This window comes from Tiliqua scincoides, chromosome 2, assembly GCF_035046505.1.
Source record: "Tiliqua scincoides isolate rTilSci1 chromosome 2, rTilSci1.hap2, whole genome shotgun sequence".
In the NCBI taxonomy this organism is placed as follows: domain Eukaryota; kingdom Metazoa; phylum Chordata; class Lepidosauria; order Squamata; family Scincidae; genus Tiliqua; species Tiliqua scincoides.
The window spans coordinates 106,336,597-106,359,914 of record NC_089822.1 but is presented as its reverse complement, the minus strand read 5'-3'; the positions used below and the strand labels follow the sequence as shown (position 1 = coordinate 106,359,914).

Here is a 23,318-nt window from a genome sequence, read left to right as displayed (position 1 = left end):
TGCCATCCTCCCCCACTTGGTTTCACCCCTCCCCTCTCCCTTTGGGAAGGAGCCCAAAAGAAACATTGTACCCCCTGATAAAATTCCTCTTGGAGACCCTGGTTGGAGGCCTCCCTGCACCTTAGAACACTCTGCGATGCAATGGGAAGGCAATTCCATTCATGCCTGGAGGTCTTCTGATGGCTGCCCATGGATTCAATTATCCATAGATTTTGGTGTCCGCGGGGGCTGTGCATTGGTCCCAGGAACAGATCCCCACAGCTTCTAAGGGCCAACTGTACTCTCAATTTTCCCCTTATGCATCGACCCTAGAACGCAACCCCCATTTAAAACGCAACTTTTCTATACGTAGGGCTATGCTTAAAGACTAGCTATACCGGCTGTCAGTGTTCTTCAGGGCACAATTCAAATTGCAGATCATTCACCTTTCAGGCCCTAAATAGTTTGGGATCTGGGTATGAAGGGCTAAGCCTACCTAGACTTTACATTGCCACCAGAAATCCTTCTTAGAACCCACCTCAGCAGATACTGGCTAGACAAATTGCCTTCGCTGTTATGGTGCCTCTGAGCTTTTCCGAGGAGAGTATTTAATATCTCTCCCCAGAAAAGCTCCGCTGGCAATATTCTTCTATCAAAAGGTGAAGGGTTTTTTTTCTACTCAGACATACCAGCATGTGATACAGTTGGTTTTGATTTGTGTTTTATCTATTATGTGGTTTTTTATAAATTCTCCTGATTTTATTGCTGTGTCAATTTTTTTAGTATTTACTGTTTAAACTATTTATGCATTTCATCTGCTTAACTTCTATGTTGTCCTGAGAATCACAATGAAGGGTGACATACAAAATTTGAAGTGAAATAAAACAAATATCAACTCTCTCCTAAAACAAGTAGAACAAAGTGCAAAAACTGGCACAAAAGAAGTCTGAGCAAACAAGTACTTCCAGCAGGGCTTGAACACACTGTTCCAAGAAAGGTAGGAGCGGACAGGTTCATAAAGGCAAAGGTAAAAAATATCTGAACAATATGAAAGAGCTGAATTAAGAATGCCTTCTGGGAAACATATTTGCATATATAAGAACCCATGCAAGACTACTAAGAGTCTAGGGTGGGGAAAAAAGCAAAAATTGTTACTTATATAAATGTATGAAAAAAATTTATGCAATTACAAAACTTGCTAATTTGACTTCTTCCCAGATATAGACACTATACCCTATAAAACAACTAATTTAATGTGTCAAGGGAAGTATTTTTCATAAAATACCAAACTGATTTAATTCTCTGAGTCACAGATTTTTGCAGATAGAGATAGAAGAAATACAGTGGGTCCTTGGTGCCCAGAGGAGACCCATTCCTGGCCTCTCAACACTTCCAGGGTGCAAACAGAAGGCCACTTCCAGCTGCATCCAGGAGATCTTGAGACAGTTTGGATGTGGGCTCAGGTCCCGCATTGAGTGAAATCCGCAGGTGCCAAATCCGCAGATTGGGACAGCCCACTATATATATCTGATACAGTACACTTTGATTTCAACCTACAGCTTAGGCAAGTTCAAAAAAATGTTCCTTACTCAGAAGCCCAGGCAGCTAGCTGACTACCATACACAAAAGGAAAAAAAGGGCTGGAAGTTTGGAGCATAAGTGAGGGGTTCAGAATAGTTCAACATCTTCTTGGTGATTTTGACTGAGAAGGGGCACAGTATGCTATTTCACATATAATATGGTGGCAAACCTTTGCCACCAGGCACATTCTCAATAGAAAGTCACAGTCTGTCTGGTCACTGGCAATCATATATGCAGGATATTTCTATTGATTGAATTCAGTGTGCATTATACTGCTGTCCATGATTAGTGATGATGCAGCTTTTTGCTGTTTTGCACTTTTACAAATGGTATTTATGTATTGGCTTTATTTATTTTGTATTTTTTAATATCTTAGGCTATTTTAAGAAAGGCAAGTAAGAAATTGCATAAATAAAATACAAACATTTTTAGATGTATGCATACAATATATTAGACAAACCTCCAGAAAACATAAGGACTGTAAGAAGCAGTCCTTGAATTTAAAGTTGACACACTATATATTTACTACAGGATAGACTAACATTACAAAACTATTCTCATGAACTTGGTGGCAACGGAATGAAATGCAACAATTTATGTTTGGTTCAGTTTCACTTTCCATAGGGCTCAATACATTTTTCTTGTTGGGTATTACCTTGTGGGTTTCGTGACCCACTGTTGGGTCCCAACCTACAGTTTAGGAACCACTGGGTTAGGAACACAGTAGCTCAGGACACCTAAGCACCCGTAGCATACGAACCTTCTGTTTCCCTATGTGTTTTCATTTGGAGTAGGGAGACTGGCATACGTGAGTAGTGATGAAGAAATGAAGTTGAGAGGGGGAAGATGCACAGGAAGATATAATAATGGGACCAGATAAGCACTGGATTATGCGTCAATCATAGGGAACACAAACATCAGCAGAGAAAGGAGGCAGATAATCCTGCCTTTATGACTAAAGCACACGTAGGGTTGTCCTGTTCAACAGGTTGGCCCTGTTTAAGAATTAATTAAAACCTTCAGAACGGACAGACAGAGCAGAGCAAGCCTGCAAGTCTGATTTCCCAATTCACTTAAATAGTTACTTTGCTGGTTTTACCATGTTCAGCATGCACAAAATTGCCTGCAGTAATGTAAGATAAGATATGCATAGAGGTATTTAAAAATGGTGTTATTTACCTTCGAAGTAAGCCTATTGTATTCAGTAAGACTTGGGTGTAAACCTAACTTATTCACTACAAACAAACAAAAACGGCTGGATACACTGAAGGTGTCATTGAAAGAGGCTGTCTTTTAGTGCCATGGTTGACACTTCATAGATGGGGTGGGCAAACTTTCACCTTTAGGGATCCTGGACTTTTAACAATTGTGTAGGAGAGGGAATTTCAGCAGGTACAGTTTGTCAACTGTGAGATGACAAGCTGCACCTGCTGAAATTCCCTCTTCTATACAATTGTTAAAGGTTCATGATTCCTAAAGTTGAAAGTCTGCCCACCCCTGTTGTCGATGAAAAGCTGATATCAAAACATAGGCTGCACTTCAAAAGAACTGGCAAGAACGTGTTAGGCAAAAGCATGGTAAACCTGATCAAAACACTTTAAGCAGTAGGGATGGAGACATAAGCCCAAAGTTTAATTCACAGGTAAGAGCAACAGATAGGGACTTTAGGAATAAATTTGTAACTGTGCAATGTCTGGAGATGCCCAGCACTCCCTAAACTTAAAGCAAGAGGGTACCAGATCATAAATCAGGGTTGTCACTAAAATTTTATTTTTCATTTCCCTGACTTTCCCTGACCAACATTTGTCAATTTCCCTGAATTCAAATATAAACACAAGTTAAAAAATGAATGTCATTTGCATTAATGCAAGGCTTAAGGAAATGTTCCACTCTACAACTACACAAGTCTCAACTGCAAAAATTTGTCAAAGTAAGAGATTTAATATCAACTTCTTTCAACATTAACTGCAGCAACATCTGTTTTGCAATTCCACCAAAAATTACTCCAAAATACAAACATATTGTGATGGACTGTTGACTTGATTTAATTTTCAGGTTCTTCTGATACAATGGTCCTTGTGCATGAGACTCCACAGCTCTAATTCCCTTATTACTTAGTTCAATTTTTTTATAGCACACTTTACAATAACCTTTGCATTTGTCTCCAGCAACTGGTGATAGCCATGGAACAAAGTCAGAATGAAGTTTGAAATCCAGCCACTGCATATTAAAAATTGTCCTTTTGGAAGCCATCTTCAAAATGTGGTTTCAGATACAGCCGTATATAGAACCACCTGCCTGACACAAGAAGTTAGCAGATTTGTTTTCTGGCAAGTAGGAACTTGCCAAATCTGGGAAAGTTTCACTTTCTGGTTCCAGAAAGTGTAATGAGCAGATCAGCAGCAAGAAAGGAAGTGGAGTTTCCACAATCTAGAGCAGCGGTTTTCAACTGGTGTGCTGTGAGGTTGCCTCAGGTGTGACACAGGATCAGAGGAGGCAGGCAGCAGCTGCATGCCCACGTGCGGAAGAAGCAGCTGCTTTGAGCCTCCCGTGGCAGGCAGCACAAGCAAGGGAGCAGCCACTGAAGGAGCTGGTCATGGCTGCTTTGCATCCCATGCAGCAGCTGTAAAGTTCGCTTGGAGCTTGCTCCTGCTACTGAGCACGACTCAGCCTGCAACCTGATCCTCACTTTCCTGGGAGTAAGCTAGGCTACTATGGGGCTTACTACTGAGTAAACATGCACAGGGATGGGCATGAAGGAGGCTGCTGCCTGCCTGCATGCTGATTGGCCAACAAGAGAAGCCTGGAGGTGGAAGCTGCTGAGTGAGTGAGAAGAGGGAGCCAGAAGCAGGCAAGCAGGTACATAGCGAGCGAGTCTGCTGAGGCCCCCAACCTAAGGTTTCAGGGTCCCTGAAAGTCCCTTTTCCTTGCCAGTTTGCCTGCAACTTCCCAAAGCGACCCTCCCTGCACTTTGGGGCTTTCAGAGGAAGGGCACTGGGGCACAATCCTATCTACGCTTTCCTGGGAGTAAGCCCCACTGACTATAATGGGGCTTACTTCTGAGCAGGCATGCATAGGATTGGGCTTTTGGTTGCACTCTTTTCTCAAATACACAAGCACTTGTGTATTAGCACTTTTCTCTCCTCTTCTCCCCCACCCCACCCCCTTCCCAGAAATAACCCTCCCCCAAATCTCATAATCACAGTTAGCAACTCTCTTTCCCTCCCCTCACTTGTCAGCACCTTCCAAAGATACAGAATCACTGCCTCACATTCTCTCTCTCTCTCCCCCACCCCCAGTTTAATCCTGCACTTGTTTCAATCATGTCTCCTCACTGCCCCTCACCCACAATCTCCACTATGTGATCAACCTGTCCTGTGCACTTTCCTGTCTTTGCCAACACTTTCTGGCACTTTTGATAAGAATTTGAACATATAATTTTTCCTCCTTTTCAGAAACCACATATACTTCCCTCTCCATGCTTCTTGTCAATTTTTTTGTCATGTAATGATTTAATTGTATTAATTTTATTAATGCAAGATTAACTGTAATGTAGTAATTTAATGTAAGTAGTTGTGGGGTGTTGTGGCGGTGTTGTGGGATTCTTTTCAGCTTGTACAGCCTGAGGATGTGGACAGACTCCTTTGGAGTGCGAGGCCATCTGCCTACCGAAACGAAACTGTTCAGAGTTGAAAGGCTCTGCCCTCTGATTGACCCGGAATAAGGTGAAGTGAGAATTGGAGCTTGATGGCAGAAATTTCATGTACTATACGTGAGCATTTACGGCATAAATGCTTTATGTAAGAAGTGACCTGCTACTCTCAACTAGAATAACTATTCTAAAGAAAATTGTTTCAACTCATGCATTCTCTAGTATACAATTTTAATCACACTAAACCAGTGGTTCTCACACATTTAGCACTGGGACAGAATGCAAATCTGTTGGAACCCACCGGAAGTGATGTCATGACCAGAAGTGACATCATCAAGCAGGAAAATTTTTAACTATCCTAGGCTGCAATCCTATCCTCACTTACCCAGGAGTAAGTTTCCTTTACTATCATTGTTAAAATAATACACATACTAGTTTGTTAAAAGTACAGGTCTATAACACTTCCCCAAATGCAGTCACATATCATGGTAGCATCAAGCCTAATATATTAAAAATAAAATATTGAAATGAATGGGGACCCACCTGAAATTATCTCGCAACCCACCTAGTGGGTCCCGACCCACAGTTTGAGAAACACTGCACTAAACAATACTGAAAAAGAAACATGCACATACCTATACTGGAGGTATAATCAGTGGCTCCGAAGATCAACTCCGGTGCCCTGTAGTACCGAGAGCAGATGTAAGAAACATTAGGCTCTCCACGAACCAGCTGTTTTGCACTAGACACAAGGAAACAAAGAAGACAGATACTTCTGTTAAAAAATAAATAAATCACACTTTATACATGCTTGCTTTAAGACCCGAGATTTCATTAATGACTCTTCATTATACATCTATCACATAATACTTCCTCACTTTCCCAGATTTGGGACAGTGCAAAATTTAAGGATCAAAAGCAACAACAATTGCACCAATGCAATATCATGAGCTGTGCAAGGTGGACTGATATATTTAAAACTTAATTTAAGATCAAGTTACCTTCTTGCAATTCAGATATTTACTAAACAAAAGTATCACTGCTCAATGTAACCATAAAAACACAGATTTACAGCTAAAGAGCAACTTGCCTAGAAATATATAACAATATTTACATATGAACAATGCTGAACAAGGCCATCACTTGCAGAACATGCTCCCATAATTTTTCAAAAGCAAACACTATGTTTATCCATGAGACAGGAAGTAAATGTTCATGTTGTATGGCTGGCAAGAAGAATATTTATAGTTCAAGAACTGAGCAAGCTTCAGAGACAAGATAACTAAAGGACATACAGAGATCATTCAGATGGATTTTTCTAGTGTCATTTTCAGGCAGGATCTCAATCGCTGTAATGAATTGCCAGACATAGGCCTCCTATAACAAGCCCATAAATGCAAAGAAGAGAGAGGGTACCAATCTTTGGCAGTGATAGAAGGAAAAAAAATCTTCTCTACTACCACTGCAGGCACACACTATCATCCATCAGAGCTCTTTCAAGTAGACAGATTTTTTACATTCTGGATAGAGAGAACGGAGTACAACTCACTGGCACCCACTGTGACAAGTTTGCACAATATTTTGCAGATGAAATTGCTTATGTTTGCTTCAAATTGGATGCCATGTTTCAAGAAACCGTTTCAACTGTCATGTTTCAACATTTCAACCGTTTCAGCTATGCAGCTTTTGATAGATGCCATCTTAGACATCATAGTTCTTAAGAAGGAGGGATACAAATCTTTTAATTAAAAGACTTTTTCAATTTAAATAACCTGAAAATGTTGGCAAGATTCTTGAATAGAATGCAAGAGGTGGTTCTCGCAAGGGGATATTCATCCATAACCCATACCCATCTTGGCTTATTAAATCTGCCAGACCACTGTTGGGAACCCAAATCTCCAAGGTTACAAACTTCTTAATTCAGGGAAGATGAGATTCCTAAGATTCTCAAGGATGCCATGGCTGACTCCTTCCATGACTGACTCAGGGCCCAGTGTGGCCTGAACTGAATAGAGGGAGATGATGTGGTGTAAGACAAAATGGCGGTCAGGTTCCAGAACAGGCAAACAAGCAGATAAAGAAAGTCTGTTTATCATGTTCCCTTACTTTCTTACTGGAAACAAGTTCACGCTCTCCTCTACTGGGAGAGTTCTTATATAAGGCTAGTAGGGACCCTATTGGATTTCTCTAGGGCTAGTTAAGTGTGCTGCGCCTTCCTGTTCCAGGCTTGGTGACACAAAAGAGCAAGTTACCTTCATCCTGCTATATCAGTCCCCAATTTGAGACTCCTCACATCTTACATCTTTAAGAATTTTCACAGAACTCATCCAATCTAAACAGCTATCAAACTGTTTCTAACTTGCTGCACTTCAGCAAGGTACTTGAGTGCACAGTCATGAATGATGCCCAGATTTTCTTGAAGGAAACTGAATAAACCTATCAAGCACATACTGCTATGGAGAACACATGAAGGGCTTAACAGGAACACACATGCTAGCCTCCTCCATTCAATGCATTCAAATACCAGAATTAGTAGTAACTGAAAGCTATTAAAGCCATGCATTCATTGAACACTCAAAGAGGCAATGAAGAATCTGGAAGGAAGGATGTAGAAAAATGGAAGGATGTAATATTGGTAAGCTTGGTGCCCTACAAAAGAATGTCCAAAACTTTTCAACACCGTATCGCATATCTGACACAGTGACAAGGGCCAGAAAATAAATACATGGAGGACTGGTGTGCTAAGAGTCTGAATACAATAAGTGGGTGGTGGTGAAAGAAGGAGCGGAGCAGAGGACAAAATTGATTTGTACAGGAAAGGGAGGGAATAGAATCCCTGCCTCCTTCAGGCAGGAGGTCTGGTCTAGAGGGTAGAGCCTACATCTGCCCGAAGATAACATCCACAAGGTCACCAGTTCGAGGCCACCGGCACCGTGCGACCTCGGAGCAGCTGACAAGCTGGAGCCGAGCAATTCCATCTGCTCTGAGCGTGGGAGGATGGAGGCCAGAATGTGAAGCCAGATCGGAATGAAACACCTTGAATGTAGTCGTTCTTGAAAGAAAGAACCTTCTTTGAAACTGTAAAAATCCCTATTTAATAAGGGATTTAATAAAGCCTGCCTATGTAAACCGCCTTGAATAAAGACCAAGAAAGGCGGTATATAAATACCTGTTATTATTATTATTATTATTATTATATGTTTCCTAGATGTTTATGCCTCCAGCATTTGCTGCCTTATTGTAGAGTGCGTAACATTATGTACTTAATAAACAAAAATATCTTTTACTAAGCTGTTTCATTGTCTGTTGGGGACAAAGGTTCAGAATCCTGCCTAGCTGTTCAGCAAGCTACCAAGTGCTCATTGAGGTCTAGTAACTTGAGGACTGAGGCTTTAATTGGAGAAAGAGCTCAGTGCCTGCAAGGGATAGAATTAAGCCTAGAGGGTCTCAGTGTCCCTGGACTGAGGCACTGGCACATAGAGGGTGCTGGCAGAACTACTGAGCAGAGGGGCCTTGAGGGCTTTAGGGTTTGAAAACCAAGAACCCTGAGCACCCAAACCCCCCTATGTTTACGACAGGGGCCAGAAAAAAATCCTCCCAAGGGTCGGTTTCTGGCCCTGGGACAGGGTTTGCACACCCTACCCTAGAACAAAACTAAAAGGCTGTTTGTGCTGTACTCTGATAGAAGTGTGCAAATACAGGTAGAGCCTATTTGTCCATGTTAGTTCCGTTCCGTGACTCGGTGTGATTAACAAAAAACGTTTTATGCTAAATTCCATAGAGTTACGCAAAGAGGCTGCAGCCTGACACTTCTGGATGGAAGGAAACTAAGGCAGCTGTTATCAATCCCCTCCCCTGCCTCCCCCTCCTTCCCCTTTCACAGGTGGGATGCTGAGCTTGCTTGGGAAGCCTTGTCCTCTGTGTCCCAGGCAGCCTCCCAACAGTGCTGCAGGTTCTCCTCCTCCTCTTTGCTGCTGCCACTCCTGCAGCCCTCCCTGGCCGCTGCCATCATGGAAGCTCCTCTGCCCCAGAGCATTCTGGGACGTAGTCCTGCTCTCTGCTCACCCTCACCTGTCTCTCCAAGGCTTCCCAAGGCTTGCTGGAGCAGGAGAGTCTGCATCATCTGGGGGGGGGGAATTCGGCAAACACTCCCTGGTTTTTTTTAAAGCAGTCCCCTCTCCTCCCCCTCCATACTCAGCCCTCCCCATTGCCAGCTGTCCTGCTTCTTTCACAGGTGGGATGTTGAGCTTTTAAGAGTCCAGCCTTATGCCTTTCTACTCAGAAGTAATCCCCATTCTAGTCAATGGGGCTTACTCCCAGGAAAGTGCAGAGAGAATTGTAGGCAAAATCTCATGTTTGCTAGAAAGGCTTACTTGTGTCAGCCTGCACCATCTGGGGGGGGGAATTCGACAAACATTCCCAGGGTTTTTTAAAGCAATCCCCTCTGCTGCTACTGCACCTGTCTGTGTGTGCGTGTGCGTGTGCGTGTGCGTGTGTGAGAGAGAGAGAGAGATCCACCTTGCTGTACCTGTCCTGGCTACAGAGGTTTTTGGTCCCCCCTACCCCTCTTCAGCCTTGGCTGGCTCAGGGGCTCCAGGAATGTTACTGTTCCTTTGCAAGGGGAACCTCTTCCATGACTCCAGGGCTATTTCCCTGCCTGGTGGGGAGGTGGAGCCTTTTTGCAGTGTTTTGGGCTGCCTGGAAACAGCACAGGGCAAAGGAGGCAAAGGTGTGTGTGTGTGTCTTTCAGTACCCCCGTCCCATTTGAGACAAATTCAAAGATAAAAAAATCCTATTGATAAATAGGCTGCACCTGTATATATTGTCTACTGGCATTATTCAGGCTACTTTGTGACTTGTCACTTTCTCTCAGCCTCAGCAACTCAGCTGTAAAATGGGGATACTAATACTTCCATTACAGAGTTGATATTATCTATCCTTAAAACCAAAATGCTTTGCAAACTCAGAAAGCACTATATAAAATGTTAACTACTGTTGTTATCCTGGGCACCTGTATATACAAAACCAATAGTGTTAGAATTTCGTTTTGTAAGAAAAACTTCATTTGAAAGAATGCAATTTTGTCTTATGACACAGTCTGAAGTAAGGTCCATGACCCACACAACTAGTGGACCAGCAAATATTGTATTAAAGGAGAACAAGAATGAACTGAATAGTGAGGAACTGAAGGGAAAAAAGGCAATCCATTTCAAAGGCTACAGCTGAAAGGAAGTGGAAAATGCTAAGATGTTTTCCCTGACACCCTTTCCAAGAGATCAATCTTACATGGTTGCATCTTATGAGAAATCAATGGGAACCCACTAGCTACAGCCTATGGAACATCCATGCCTAGCCTTCTAGCAGGGGCATGACAGTCTCCTAAAAAGCCAGAGCTCTAGAAATTCTGAGAGTTGTTCTGTATAGGTTCCACTAACTGTAGCTGGAATACACAGAAACCACGAAGAAAAATGTTTCATTTCTTCTGCAGAATTACCAAGCAGGGTTTTTAAAAGTTCTATAGTTCTTTTTTCAATGTGTTTCAAAAGGAGTTCAATATTACATTCACAGCATGGCTGCCAGGATCCAATAGAATACAATCAATTCAATAGAATACAAACAACAATGCTCTCAATGAATCTTCACTCTTTTTCAAACCTAAAACTCTACCTCCATAGCAACGGGATCAGACTTCCATACCCCTAAAGCCGAGGTATTCAATCTGTTCGTCCTGCCTCCCTGGGGAGGCGTGGCTAGCTGCCAGGGGCATTGTGAGGCATCTCCAGGAGAGAGGTGGCCATAGCTGCAGGACAGAGTAGAGGCTGCACTGCTTAGCTCTGCTCAGCTGCACCTGCAGCCTCCCTACTTGCTGCTTTTCTTTGGCTGTGAACGAGGTGGGTGGGGCAGTGTGAAACATGGTGGGGGGAGGCATCTCAGGGAGAGAGGTGGTCATAGCTGCTCTGCTGCAGGTGCTGCCTCCTGACTTGTTGCTTTTCCTCTGCTGAGAATGAGGTGGGTGGGGCAGTGTAAGGCAGGGAAGGCAATGTGAAACATGGTGGGGGGAGGTGGGAGAGAAGGCTGGCCAGGCAGCATGGAGGTGATGCATCTCATCAGCACAGGGCAAGCTCCTGGCAGGCTTCAAACTGGGAAGGAAGCAGCGCTTTCCTCCGCTTGGGAAGGAGGGAGCCCAGCCTGCTCTTGGGGGGGGGGGTGTCCAGATGCCCCAGCCTACATTTCTCTGTCTTGCCTGGGGGGAACAGGGGTGGCATCTGCATGCTGGGGTATATGTATGTGAGCAGCCCCCATCTTTGGGGCAGCAGCTTTGGGGATGAGTTGTAATCTTGCTCTGTGTGGCTGCAATCCTTTCCACACTTTCCTGGGAGTAAGCCCCATTGATTCAAATGGGACTTACTTCTGAGTAGACCTACATAGGCTTGGGGTCTGTGTCAGCTTAATCAAGGATCCTTACCTTTCTCTTTTTTCTCCCCCTTCAAAAAAGAGAAAAAAGCCACTCTTGATGGCTTTGTCTCCAAAAATTGATTAAAAAATAAAATACCTATTCCTTTCCAGCCATCCCCCTTTTTCCTCCTGCCTGGGGGGGGTACTTCCCATGTTGTTATTATTAAGAGTATTTATACACCATTTTTCAACAAAAGTTCACAAAGCAGTTCACAGAGAAAAATCAAGTAACTAATGGCTCCCTGTACCAAAAGGGCTCACAAACTAAAACAGCCATTTTCAACCTTTTTCAGCTCACAGCACACTGACAAGGCCCTAATGTTGTCAAGGCACACTACTAGTTTTTAATTACATTATTATGTTACAATTAATTTAATTAATATAACTAAGGCTGGGATCAGCAACCTGTGTCTCTTTCAGCCATCTGCTCTGGTTCCTGCAGGCTGGGATTTAAAGGGGCAGGACGGGCAGCTGCTGCTCTGGCTCCTACAGGCTGGGATTTAAAGGGGCAGGATGGGAAGCAGCTGCTTTCCCCTTGGGCAGAGGGGGAGACTGTTTTGTGCAGGACAGGCTGCTGCTGATTTCCCCTTGGGGGGAGCGGGAGATTGTCTTGTGCTGCGGGGGAGGAAAAGGGGGGCTTGGCCACTCCTGCCTGGGAAAATGGTGTGCTAGGGCTTCACCTGCTCCCGTAATGCACTGTGCGTCCTCTACGTCCTGTATATGGTGAGTGTGGCTGACAGCAGCCAGGCTCCCCTCCTGGCTTCCTGCCACCCGGAGTGTGGCTGGCAAGGGGTGGGGGCGCCAGGCGGGTGGGGGCGCCAGGCGGGTGGGCTTCCAGTGGGGGGTCGGTGGGGGGCACAGAGGCAGGAGGGGGAGCCCAGGCAGGGCTGCCTGGGTGGGGGGAGGCAGGGGCAGCTCCCAAGAGAGGGCAGAAGGCACCTGCAGTCCCCTTGTGGGCATCTCCTGTGCACACAGCTGTGGGTGTGGGGCTTGGCACAGTGAGGCAATGGGGATGACCTCACTTTTGTCTTGTAGGGCAATAGGTGAGGCAGAGCAGTGGGAGAGGGGGGAAGTGTTGACTTTGCAAAGGTGGGTGGGTGGGGAAGAGGGAGGCTGTGGAAGGGCCACCTGTGTAACTCCATCTTTACCTTGCTTTTCTGGGGTGCCATGGGGAGCAGGAGGGCAGAGATGGGGCTGTGGGAGCCTTAGAAAGGGGTGCTCTTTCAGGAGCAAGAAAGATGGGGTTGACCTGGGGAAAATGAAGAGTGCTAAATTCAAGGGTGCCATCTTAGCATGCACCGCCCCAGTGTGCGCCCAGAGGTCCTCTTTTTCCAGGACATGTCCTATTTTTAGCCCCATGTCCTGGAAAAGAACTTAAATGTCCTGCTTTTCCCTGTGAGCAGGCAACACATCCCCTCTTGTAATTAATAAATTATATGTAATACAGTTTTAAATTCAATAAGTAATTTTAAATTAGGCACATGAGATCAATAATACAATATATAATAAATATATAATCTATATATTGATCAATATATAATCAATATAGATGAGTGTTTTTAGCTTTTATTTCGTGGTCCTACATTTTTCTTCAATATCCTACATTTTGTCTTTTATTGTTATGACATCTGGTCACCCTGTGTGTGCCTCAGAGTGCCGTCTCAGGGCCCAATCCTATCCAGTTTTCCAGTGTCGGTGCAGCCATTCTAATGGGGCATGCACTGCATCTTGTAGTGGGGAGTCAGTCACAGAGGCCTCCTCAAGGTATGGGAACATTTGTTTCCTTAAGTCTGGGCTGCATCAGTGCTGGAAAGTTAGATAGGATTGGGCCCTCAGCCAAGATATATCTATCTTGAAAATAAGTATATTGTCTGGTTAGCACAGGAAGGGGAGCTTGCAGCAGATCATAAAGGTAAAAAAACTATATATGCAGTGTTATCTTCATTTTAGATGTCAAAAGGGTTTTGTGGCTCCCGAGATTTTCTTTTCTCTGGAAAACGGGTCCAAATGGCCCTTTGAATGTTTAAGGTTGCCGACCCCTGAACTAAGGACACAAGCCTAACCAGGTCTACTCAGAAGTAAGTCCTTTTTGTTCAATGAAGTTTACTCTCAGGAAAGTGTAGTTAGGATTGCAGCCTTAGATCATTACATACATGACAATGAAAGAAATTCCCAAGAAGCTTGGAGAGGGAGCTGTATGTGGTTTCTGGAAAGGATGAACCATGTTTTGAAGCAGGTCTGTTCAAACTGTTACCAATTGATATGCTCTGATATACCAGGAGGTGTTGGCAAAGAGATGAGACTGAGCACACTGGAGAAATGGGGGATGAGGGGCAGTGAGGAGATGTGGCTGATACAAGTGCAGGATTAACTGGGGGGGGGGAGAGAGAGAGAGAGAGAATGGGAGGCAACTGACTCTGGACTTTGGAAGGTGGGGAAGAGGGAGGGGTGGGGAGGGGCAGTAAGAGGGGTTAACTGCAATTATGATGGGGGATGTGTGTGCAGGAGGGGAGGAGGTGGGTGGGGGGGAAGAAAAGCATCACTTGCCTGCTCATGTATTCAAGAGAGAGTGCAACCAAGCCTCTGTACATCTACTCAGAAGTAAGCCCCATTATAGTCAATGGGGTTTACTCCTAGGTAAGTGTGGATAGGATTGTGGCCAAGCACCCTTCCTGCCAAAGCCTTGCCAGGGGAGACAAGGCAGGGAGGGTCACTTTGGGGCATTGCTGGCAAGGTAAAGGGTCTCTCCAGGATCCTTTCCAGCCAGCTGCTTCTGGCTCCTACCTGCTTCAACCTTCAGGCTCTCTCCCTCCACATTCCCACCCACCAGGAGCTCTTCCGGGTTGCCCAATCAGCACATGGGGCAGGCACCAGCAACAGCAGGAGAGTCCAAGCCCCTGCACAGCTGCCCCTTTTTCTCCTGCTGCCAAACAAGGCTCCAAGCTGCCGCTTCTCCCACACATGCAGCTGCCACCGCAATGCAGCACACCTGAGGCACCCTCATGGCACACCAGTATGCCGCCAATGATCTAAAAAGATGCAACACCAGCAGACAGCCACTAGAAAAGACAGAGCTGGGGGGGGGGGAGGTAGACCAGTTACTCTCCCCCTGCTAAGTAAAAGAGAAGCACCCACTTGAAAAAGTGCCCCTTACCAGTTAGCATTGGTTAACTGTTGTAGGCTGCTAAATGTTGGCTGCTGTTGTAAGACAAAAGGCACAATCCTAGCTAGGTCTACTCATAAGTAAGTCCTATTGTGTTCAATGGGACTTACTCCCAGGAAAGTGAGGTTAGGATTGCAAACAGTCTCTGGGTCTCAATTTGCAGCAGTTTGCAATTAGCAGATGCACACAAAACAAAGTCTTACCCTCCCCAAGCAAATTCATCATTTCCCCCCTCCCTTTCCAAAACCCTCCAGGTGTGCTACTAACAAACTCAGGGAACAGTCTTAACCAGGTCTACTCAGAAGTAAGCCCTATTTTGTTCAATGGGGCTTACTCAGTGTGGTTAGGATTGCACCCTCAGAGTGCTGGCAGGTTTTTTTTTTGTTTCTAGTGTATAATTAGAACACCTTCATCCCCATTTTGGGGGTAACTGAGGTGAGGTGTTGTACTGGGGAGCCGTGGCCAATGGCCACAGGGATCAGGGAGCCGCAGGTTGGAAAAGTTCGAGAACCACTGCTCAAGAGCCATGACAAGTGAATTTTGGTAAACAGAGTTGAAATTCTCTTCATTACCATGATATATCAGTGTAAACATCACTGTGCAAAAATTACATGCCACAGTTACAGTAAATATAGTAGGTTCTCTCAGGATGCTTGAAAAGCTTACCTTCCAAAATCGCAAAGTTTTAGGACAGCTGTGTCGGGGTCCAGCAAAAGGTTCTGTGGTTTTATATCCCGATGGCATATTCCAAAGGAATGGATATAGGCTAAACTTCGAAATAGCTGATACATGTATAACTGCAAAATAAACGAACGACAACGTGCATTATCAACTGGCAGGAAGTTTCACACTAAAACTACAAGAAAACCTAAAATACATCTAGTGTGGCTAAAAGCAGGGCTTTGAAAGAATGCCTTCTCTCAATATGTTTTATTTTAAAATATTTCTCTCTCATTTTTTTCCTACCAGAGAATTTAGCAAACAGTAGCACAGGAAGTGTAGTATTTTGTCATAACGCTTATTTCTAAAATCAGCAAGACAACAGCAATCAAGAAAGTGCAGCTCAATTTTATCAATTACATTAATTAATGGAACAAAAAAGGCACTCCCTTCACAACTCAGATGGCTAGCAGAAGTTTCAGTAAGCCACACCCAATCCTAAAACAAAATATCCAGAAAACAAAAAAACACACACAAATTTTAAAAAAACCACAATACTCATTTTCATGAGCAGAAGAAAGATAAAATTATTTTAGATGTTCAGGAGACAGATTCTATGGAATATCGACAGCACAGCCCTATGAATACTTTCTTGGTAGTAAGGTCCCCTGACAAAATTGGACTCACTTCTGAATAAACAGGACAGTTTGCCTGTGAGAAAACGTTTATACACACAGGCAAGTAGAAGAATGAATTAGATTTTTTCCTAGCCCTGATATCAGGGACATATTTATTTTGCTTTGGCAGACTCTTGTGAGTTAGAATTTGAAATAGAGTAACAGATACAGAGCCATTTACACTGTTGCCTCACAGGTAGCACAAACGGGGGGGGGGGACTACAGGAGATTATGCAAAGAAAAAAGTCTCAATGCTCTCCTGGAAAGCAGATTTCAGAACAACAGTTTTCTAATAAAGCCAAACCTCCCTGTTCCAAGGACTTGCAAGTAGTTGCTGGGGAAGAGGTGATAAGAAGGGGGAGAGAAAAAAAGACTAGAATAAAGAGAAAAAGGATACACTACAAAGACTCAACAAAAATTCCTACAGTTGTCACAATGAGTTTACAAGCATTCAAATGAAATGCTACTAGAAGGCTCACAACGAAGAATGAGATTCAGGGTCTTCAGACAGGGGAGGTGGGCACACTTGGCAGCTTACCAGGCAGACATGTTGTAAGGAGGTAGGGTTGGGTACATAAACCAGGGAATTGGGTAAAGTGCAGTCCCTGATGTCCAGGTGACCCTGGATGCACTTGGGTCCTTGGGGTAACGTTACACTGAACAAATCTGAAATTTTTATTTGAATATGATAGCCAAGTTTTCAATTGAGCATATTGTGAGTGACAAATAGTGACAAATAGTAATTGTCATGAGTGTAAATAGACTACTTAAATAATAAGCTGCTCAAAACAATAAAGGGAACACTTAAACAACACATCCGAGATTGAATGAACGAAATATTCCTATTAAATGCTTTGTTCCTGACATAGTTGAATGTGCTGACAACAAAATCACACAACAATCATCAATGGAAATCACATTTATTAACCCATGGAGGTCTGGGTTTGGTGTCATACGCAAAATTGAAGTGGAAACACACACTACAGGCTGATCCAACTGCGATGTAATGTCCATACAGCAAGTCAAAATGAGGCTCAGTAGTGTGTGTAGCCTCCACGTGCCTGTATAACCTCCCTACAACGCCTGGGCATGCTCCTGATGAGGTGGCAGATAGTCTCCTGAGGGATCGCCTCCCAGACCTGGACTAAAGCATCCGCCAATTCCTGGACAGTCTGTGGTGCAACGTGGCGCTGGTGGATGGAGCGAGACATGATGTCCCAGATGTGCTCGATTGGATTCAGGTCTGGGGAACGGGCAGGCCAGTCCACAGCATCAATGCCTTCATCTTGCAGGAACTGCTGACACACTCCAGCCACATGAGGTCTAGCATTGTCTTGCATTAGGAGGAACCCAGGGCCAACTGCACCAGCATATGGTCTCACAAGGGGTCTGAGGATCTCATCTCGGTACCTAATGGCAGTCAGGCTACCTCTGGCGAGCACATGGAGGGCTGTGCAGCCCCCCAAAGAAATGCCACCCCACACCATTACTGACCCACTGCCAAACCGGTCATGCTGGAGGATGTTGCAGGCAGCAGAACGTTCTCCCTGCCATCTCCAGACTCTGTCACTTCTGTCACATGTGCTAAATGTGAACCTGCTTTCATCTGTGAAGAGCACAGGGCGCCAGTGGCATTGTTGCCAATCTTGGTGTTCTCTGGCAAATGCCAAACGTCCTGCACGGTGTCAGGCTGTCAGCACAACCCCCACCTGTGGAGGTCAGGCCCTCATATCACCCTCATGGAGTCTGTTTCTGACCGTTTGAGCAGACACATGCACATTTGTGGCCTGCTGGAGGTCATTTTGCAGGGCTCTGGCAGTGCTCCTCCTGTTCCTCCTGGCACGAAGGCGGAGGTAGCGGTCCCGATGCTGAGTTGTTGCCCTCCTACGGCCTCCTCCACGTCTCCTGGTGTACTGGCCTGTCTCCTGGTAGCGCCTCCATGCTCTGGACACCACACTGACAGACACCGCAAACCTTCTTGCCACAGCTCGCATTGATGTGCCATCCTGGATGAGCTGCACTACCTGAGCCACTTGTGTGGGTTGCAGACTCCGCCTCATGCTACCACTAGAGTGACAGCACCGCCAGCATTCAAAGGTCACCCAAACATCAGCCAGAAAGCATAGGGACTGTGAAGTGGTCTGTGGTCACCACCTGCAGAACCACTCCTTTATTGGGGGTGTCTTGTTACTTGCCTATGATTTCCACCTGTTGTCTACTCCATTTGTGCAACAGTATGTGAACTTGATTGTCAATCAGTGTGGCTTCCTAGGTGGACAGTTTGATTTCACAGAAATGTGATCGACTTGGAGTGACATTGTGTTGTTTGAGTGTTCCCTTTACTGTTTTGAGCAGTGTATATTACAGACCAACTTTTTGGTTTTCTGTAAGCGTGGGAGAGATGCATACACACGCAGTAACCCCTCCAGTGATTATCACATGTGTGCATGGGAAACTGGGGTCCTAGATTAGTAACTCTTTTGCAACCGGATTGAGAGGGAGCTAGAAAACTATTGGATTGATATAAAGCAGTACCATATCTGCAATTTTTCTATTCCAGATGGGATGCTGCTGGGTTGAAGCGGGGTCTGTCAGGACAGACCTAATATACATGTCTGGCTTCTCCTTCCTTAACTCACCTCTCAAGGCTTTTGAGCCTTTGCATAGATCTGTTTTTCTATTACTACAGCATTCATCCAGGAGCAACCAGTACTTGTTCCTGGAAAGCATGAAGGCAGCTTACAGATCTGCCTTTCACATATAACTTAAGCTATAAAGTTAAACATCGATGCAAGGAGAAATGTGCATACTGTCATGCAAGAAGATTGTCCATGTACAGCTGGACATTGGTATCTGGGGGGATCCGTTTCTGGACCACCTGTGGATATTGAAACTCATGGATAAGTGAATCCACAGGTTGGTCCAACGGGACTTCCAAAATGGACCAGAGGCGTTTTCACGCCGCATCCAGTGGTGTTCTGTGACCCCCAAAGACATCAGAAATGCACTTCCTGTTTTTGTAGAAACACCTCTGGTTGAGTCTCAGAAAGCAGGTGAGGCCATCGCAGGTTCAGAACCTATGGTGGCTCACATACACGAGTTACAAACCCACAGATAAAGAGGGCCCACCCATATGAAAAAACTAGAGTTATAGCATCTTCAATTTATTGTATGTTTGAATAAATGTATTTTAAGTAGAAACTCTTTGTCAGGGAGCACCAGCCTTGCCATAATAGCACAGACTCACCCATCTCAACCCTGACACAAACAAGCCTTCCACTGTGATGGGAGCCACTCAGGAACTTCCAGAGTGGCACAATGAGGTCAAAATGGCATCTTGTTACTAAGATGATGGGGCACCATGAACCATGAGATGAGGGGCAGGAGAAAAAGCCTGCACAGAGGGCAGCCAGGGATTTAAAATCCTGACTGAAGCCTGTGATGAGGAGGCTTGAGCTGAGAGCTAAGGCAGATGTTGGGCTGGCACCCAAATGCAGCAGAAACAATCCCAGAGAAGCTACCCTGCTGCAGGGAAGAGATACTCTGCTGTATACACTGTGAACCCATTACCATTACATGTGGCAGCATGAAACACACATGCAACCTTCATATATGACTGTGTACATTCCTCCTCACAACCATCCATAAATGCCCAGCTTCGCCGTCCAGCAGGAGTGCCCCAAAAGGTGCCACCACCACTCACATTGTGAGGCCCGTCAGAGCAGCACCACATTAGACATGAGGAATTGCCACTAGAAAGAAATTTTTTCACCCCCATGAGTGAATGAAATACTCATGTACTGAGTGACTGGGACTCTGCCCTGTATCTGAAGTCTCCAATAAGCCCCAAACAATCTAACCTCTTAATTCATTTTACCTACCTTCACAAATATCATGGGGAGTGTCTGCTTGGCCCGACTATAGTGTCTGGCAACTCTGTATACTGTTTCAGGAACATAGTCCAAGACCAAATTAAGGTATACCTCATCTTTCTAGAAGAGAGAGAAAATGAGAGAACAGAGTAAAGAAAGCAATATGGAAACCACAAGTACAAATATCTAAGAGGTGGTGGTTTAACTGAATCACAATATGCATGAAATAAATATTTAACAAAATCTGTCTATATTCAAGGAGAATAATATACCAGAATTGTTTTGGTTTTCTGCAAATACTACATCATGCTGAATAAGACATGTTCTTCCTGGTACTGAATAAAACATGTTCTTCTCAGGTCAGACAAATAATGTGTTAACTTTGACTCATCATATTTCAACACAGTGAAACAAGCAGGTTTTTTTTTTAAGCACCTATTTTTAAAAAAACATGGTTATACCACTTTCACAACTACTAGGTTAAAAGGAAGAGGATTGAAGTCATCTAAGAGAGCTTAATAGAAAAGGGTAGTGAACAAGAACGGTACAAAACATGCTTCGGAGAAACTAGTCATTGTGAAATGTAGTGACGAAGTACTAGAAATAAACAATTACAGGATATATTCTTTTAAAAAAAGGAAAGGCCCACAAAGACTAAACTGTGTATTGAATAAAGTATTTCTATAGGCACAGGGATTCCATCTGCATGATTATTTCTCACAGTCACATATCCACTTGTGTGTGTCTTCCATCCCCATCACAAAGTCAATATTGTTTTTGAGAGACATATACTTTCAGGCCAGGTATCAGTGGTTGGCTTGATTGGCCAACTGCTTAGGCACCAACAGGAGCCCCTGACCACAATCTCTTTGTTCATAGTCAACCCCTCCTCCCCCTCCAAAGCATAGGGATTAACACAGCATCCCTGAGCAGGGGAGGAATGAGGTGAAGTGCACTAGTTGCTTCCTGTTACTATGTCTCTTTTTAAATGTCGCCAGTACAGTTGAATCTTGCAGTCAGTAGCAGGTGCTGCCACATGCATCCTTCCATTTTGGGGGGAGGGGGGCAAAGTCTTCCTACAATCATGCATTGTCTTTGTCACTGTTCATTCATTCATCCACCCTTTGCCTCCAGAGCCAGCACAATGGGTTGTGGCAAGAACAGCGAGAAGGTTGACAAGCAACTACCAAAACACTTCGTCCTGAAGATCTATCTATTCCTCATCCACTGCCATCCCATGGACCCCCAAGTAGTTTCTTTCCTACATGCAGTTCCAAACTTACCTTCTCTCCACTGGAGTAAAAGAAATAGCGCAATCTGACAATGTTACAATGATCGAGCTTTCTCATGATTTGAAGCTCTCGATTCTGAAAATAGAGAACAGTATTTGAAATAATATTTTCCAAAGATACACAATCCTGTATGATTTCACAAAAGCTCAAACATTAGAAACTAGGTATTTTGGAAGAATAAAAGCAATTACTGCTGAACACATCATGCCCCAACTTTTACTGAAATAATGAAGAACCTTCTAAACTGAGATACAGAGTTGTTTCATTTGCATCTAAGCAGCCTAAGGCATGTACTAAAGATAATACAGATTAGTCATTTCCAAGGTGGAAGAATTTAAATCACCACAAAAAAGGTCACTTTAAGCCAAAATTTCTTATTTTGTATCTACTGAACATTACAATTGATTGTTATCACCATTAACACATTGTAAAGGTCTCCAGGCAATGGTTGTTAGGTGTTAAAGCATGCTTCAGGTGGGGGTATTCCTAGGATCTCCCACAGTCTACAGCACTGAATTTAGAGACGGATCAGGCACAGTCTTGGAATTTACCTATCTTTGTTCCCCTATTTCTCTGTCTGCAGACCTAATTGAAAGATGTTGGGCATGCACTAAAACCTTACCCAGGCAGCATTCCATGAACCTAGTTTCCTTCTGAAATCAAGACTTCAGCAGTTACACGTGCAGAATCAGCATATCAGCACAAAGTCTACCTATGATACACACGACTGGTGTGCTAAGACTGGATACACAGCAAAGCTGTCCAATTAAAATGAGTTGTATGAAATGCCTCATGAGTTAAATTCTTATGAAAGTCCGATATTGTGTTTAAATCAGAATTCTCTCTCCACTATCTCTGTCGCTTCTTTGGCCTAATTTAGATGTGATACTAGGTATGCCCAACAGACATGTGGCATTCCACACACCCAGGATCTTTTTAAAAAGACGTTGCCTTGCTTGCATGTACTGCATTAAAATGCCTGAGATCTCTGGACTGAACGGGATCCATGCTGACTTGTTAACACTGCATGTTTTAAAGTGACATCAGCATATGGGAAGCAGCTTAGTAAGATTTTTGTGCATACCCAGCACTGCTTTCAGTCAGGCGCCTGGGCTTTTTCAGTATTCCTTTTCTGCACACAGGCCACCTGATTCTGGCTCTTCCAGACAGTTCATAGTGTGGCTTCACTGCTACAACCACAAGACAAGACTAGCATACAAATAAAATTCAAAAATTTAGTCATGCAGCTTCCACACTAGAATTCCCTGTTTAAAGTGTGGATGGGTGAAAATTACCTGATTTCTACTTGACACTCTCTGTAAACAAGAAATGAGCAAGACTGTCAAATTGAAAAGAACCTAGAACTCTTCAGAAGAAATGCAGTACTAGGTAGAACGGTATTTGTCCATGATATTAAAAAAAAATCACTATGTCAGTGTTTCCCCAACTGAGAATTGTGGCTCCCTGGGGAGCCAAAGAAACCAGCCAGGGAAGTCACAGAATCCTCATGAAAAACCTGCCACTCTATATAACGTATAGGATTGTAGCCCAAATGCGGAGCCACAGCCAATGGCCCAGCAGGTCAAGGGAGCCGCCAGTCAAAAAAGTTTGGGAACCACTGAACCATGCTGTTTTGTTGGGAGAATCAACTCCAACTCCATTTTTTTTAAAGAACTGAACACAGTGCAGTTCTCTTCATGGTCACAAGACATAAAACGACAATAGAAAATCACTGAGCTGGGCTGAGTGGATGGTCCTGGTGAAATATACAATGGTTTCTAGTGGCTTGCCTGTCCTTGTCTCCATTTGCAACCTACAATAACAAATACACTACACCTATTGTGTCACATACTGTGCTTGAACTCAAAGTCCGATTTTCCCCTATGGCTCACATTACTTACACAATAAGCAGTTGTGTACTTAGCAGAAGATTCTGCCTTCAGCTATTAGAGATATTCAGACTATTTGTAAATGCAAAAAGAAGTG

At 44.1% G+C, this 23,318-nt stretch overlaps 1 protein-coding gene across 3 annotated transcripts in view; it reads right to left on the bottom strand.

The window, feature by feature from the left end:
* GSK3B (glycogen synthase kinase 3 beta) overlaps nt 1-23,318 on the bottom strand; it is a 131,258-nt gene that overhangs the window by 56,463 nt on the left and 51,477 nt on the right. For all 3 annotated transcript variants that reach the window (XM_066614637.1, XM_066614638.1, XM_066614640.1), the window contains exons 3-6: nt 21,324-21,407; nt 20,050-20,160; nt 15,498-15,628; nt 5,848-5,954 (exon numbers count right to left, since the gene is read on the bottom strand). In XM_066614637.1, the coding sequence (XP_066470734.1) occupies nt 5,848-5,954; nt 15,498-15,628; nt 20,050-20,160; nt 21,324-21,407 (433 nt within the window). The remainder of the gene's footprint in view (nt 1-5,847; nt 5,955-15,497; nt 15,629-20,049; nt 20,161-21,323; nt 21,408-23,318) is intronic.